Consider the following 2943-nt stretch of genomic DNA (forward strand, 5'->3'; position numbering starts at 1 on the left):
AGTGGCAGCCTTTGAGTCAGCCCAGCCCCCTTGCTCTGCCCACGGTCCTGAGTTCGATTCCCCTGACGCCTGCCCCCCCTCTCCCTGTCATCCCCTCAATTTGCTCTCCCCTGCCCCCCAGCTCCGGACCCGAGATCTCTCCCTCTTCCGGGACCTGCACCCAGGTGCCAGCTCCTCCATCGTCCTCCGCCCCACATGGGGCTCGCACCGTGGCACCTACGCCTGCCAGCTAGCCCAGGAGGACGACGTGCTAGCCCGGAACTACTTCTACCTCAATGGTAAGGAGGGGAGTGGGGTCGAGTGGTTAGAGCAGGGGGGGCTGGGAGCCAGGACTCCTGAGTTCTATCCCCAGCTCTGGGAGGGGAGTGGGGTCTGGTGGATTAGACCCAGATGGGCTGGGAGCCAGGACTCCTGAGTTGTCTCCCTGGCTCTCAGAGGGGAGTGAGGTTTAATGGTTGGAGCAGCGGGGGGCTGGGAGCCAGGACTCCTGGGTTCTGTCTCCCCGCAGTGACTGCCAGCAGCCAGGGGGCAGAGACAGAGCTGCAGGACATGTTCCGCGCCATCCTGCAGTCCCCAGCGGGGCAGGGGGCTGAGGGCCGGCTCCCCGGGCTCTCGGAGCTGCTGGCCGAGCCCGACTCGCTGCACAAGAGGAACGTGGTGCTGCTGATGGTGGGGCTGGCGCTGAGCGCCCTGCTGGGCACCCTGCTGCTGGGGTGAGCTTCCCGGGACCCTCCATATCAGTGCCGTGGGCCCCTCCGGCCCGGGAACCTCCCCCCCCCCCCACTGCCGGCCCTGACCAATGGGCCCATCCAGCCTGGGACTCTGCCCCCACCAGACCTGACCCACGGACCTCCCCATCCAGCCTGGTGTCCAGTTGCAGGGAGTTCCCCAGGTCTCCACTTTCCCTTCCTCCAGCCACCAAGCCCTTCAGGGCCCCGAACTCCCCACCCTGGGGGGAAACCCTGCCCAGCCCCTAGCCCCCCACTGCCCTTCTGGGTCCCAGCTCGGTCCAGCCCCCCTCCATCCAGGCACCAGGAGCAACACGCAGAGAGGGCAGTGTGGTGGGGGCTGGGGGTGGCCTTCCTCCAATGTCTTGTCCTCCCTCTGCTATGGCTCCCTTCTCACTCGCTCTATGCGCTCCTTCCCCGTCCCCCCATCTTCCCTCTCTCTCTCCCCACAGGGGCATCTGTCGCTGGGCCATGGGCTGGCCCTGATGCACCCGGCCTGGGCCCTGGACTCGCCTCTGCTTCAGCACCCCAGACTGGCACCATCAATTTTCTGATCAGAATAAACCCAAATTCCAACCTGAGCCGGGAGTCTCTGTCTCGGCCGCAAAAGGGGGGTCGCTCCTGGCGGTCAGAGCTGGCCCGATGCCCCGGGGTGGCACTGGGGGGCGCTGTGCTGCTGGGGGCGGGGTGGGGGGGTCTCCCCTGGTGCTCAGGGCTGGCCCCCGGTGCCCCAGGGCAGCTGGACATTTTTGTGATTCTGTAAATAGCGGGTGCTGGGGCAGGACCCTGGGGTGAATTGGATCCCCCTGGAGCGGGGGAGGGGTCAGTCGGGGGGAGGGGGAGAGGGAAGTTTGGGGAGTCTCTCCGTCCCCCTGCGCCCCTGTCACGTCTCCCCTCCCCCTTTGCTCCCCCGCCCCCCAGTGCCCCCGCTTGGGGTATGTGGGAGGGGAGGGGAGGGGCGAGGGCCGGGAAGTTCCCACGGCCCCAGGATCTCCTTATATGGTCAGTGACGCGAGGAGAGGCGGGGAACCCCCCTCCCCCTCCCGGCCGAGCCAGGCCCAGAGCAAACAGAACCGCGTGGCCAGGCGGCGAGAGCGCAGCGCACGGTGCGTCCGGCCCGCGGCGCGGTGAGGGGCACGGGGGGGGGGATCGCGGGGGGCTGAAGAAGGGGAGGGGGATCGCGGGGTGGGGAAGGGGATCGGGAGGGGGGGCTGGGGGAGGGGGGGGGGGGCGGTGCGGTGTGCGGGGGGGGGGGGGGGGGGGGTCACTGGGTTTGGGGGAGCCCCATGCGAGGGCCCGGCAGAGTTTGGGGGCCCGGGCTCAGCTGGGGGGGGGGGGCCTCTGATCCGCCTCTCCCCCCCGGCGGGGGGCTCTGCTCTTGGGTCGGGGGCCGAAAGCCCAGCAAGCCCCCCCTGGGGGGGGGGCTGAGACATGGGGTCCCCCTCCGGGGCTGAAACATGGGGTCCCCCCCCCGGCAGCTTTTTCTTTCATTTTGTCCTTCCCTTTGTGTCTCCCCCGCTCCGGCGTCTGCAACTTCCTCATCGGGTGGCGGAACCCAGTCCCCCCCCCCCGCCACACACACACATACGGATGGGAAGGGGAAGCTATGGGGAAGGGGGGCTTGGGGGTGCCGGGGAGCAGAGGAGGGGGTGGGGGTTATGAGGTGCTGGGGGGAGGAGGGGCTGTGGGGTGGGGCAAGGGTTTTGGGGTACAGGGGAGGGGGAGAGGAAGGGGTGCGGGGATTGGTTATGGGGTGGTGGAGGGAGGGGTTATGGGGTGCCGGGGGGGAGGAGAAGGGGTGGGGAGGGCGGGAATAATGGGATTTCCCGGATGCCAGGAAATGTTTCCAAACATCCTGGTGTGAAGAAAGAGGCTGTGACGTGGGGAGTGGGAGGGAGACCCCTGCCTGGGGGAGCGGGGGGGAGGAGATTGTGGGCGGGGATGGGATTGGGGCATGTGAGCCATAGGACTCAGGCGTCCGGCCGATATCTCCCCCCTCCCCTGGTGACGCTGACATTGAGCCCGGCCATGTGGCGAGGGGGATCGAGATCAAAAGTGTGGGTGGAGCTGTAGGAATGTGCCCCCCCTTCCCCTCCCAGCTGTTGTTTGGGGGACAGCGACAACCTCTCCCCCACCATGGTCACCCACAGTGGAGACCAGCTTTGGATTCCTCCACCCACCCACCCCTGGGGGAGCCCTGGGACCTGGGGAGGGA

The 2943-nt window shown here is 68.1% G+C and overlaps 1 protein-coding gene across 1 annotated transcript in view; it reads left to right on the forward strand.

Annotated features, from left to right (window-relative positions):
• SPACA6 (sperm acrosome associated 6) overlaps positions 1-1346 on the forward strand; it is a 6854-nt gene extending 5508 nt beyond the window's left edge. The window contains exons 2-4 of the mRNA XM_026660424.1: positions 3-278; positions 509-713; positions 1181-1346. Of these exons, the coding sequence (XP_026516209.1) occupies positions 3-278; positions 509-713; positions 1181-1214 (515 nt within the window). The 3' untranslated portion in view covers positions 1215-1346. The remainder of the gene's footprint in view (positions 1-2; positions 279-508; positions 714-1180) is intronic.
• Positions 1347-2943: the final 1597 nt, after the last annotated feature.

Source organism: Terrapene carolina, unplaced genomic scaffold, assembly GCF_002925995.2.
Source record: "Terrapene carolina triunguis isolate 2854851 unplaced genomic scaffold, T_m_triunguis-2.0 Scaffold771, whole genome shotgun sequence".
Lineage (NCBI taxonomy): Eukaryota > Metazoa > Chordata > Testudines > Emydidae > Terrapene > Terrapene triunguis.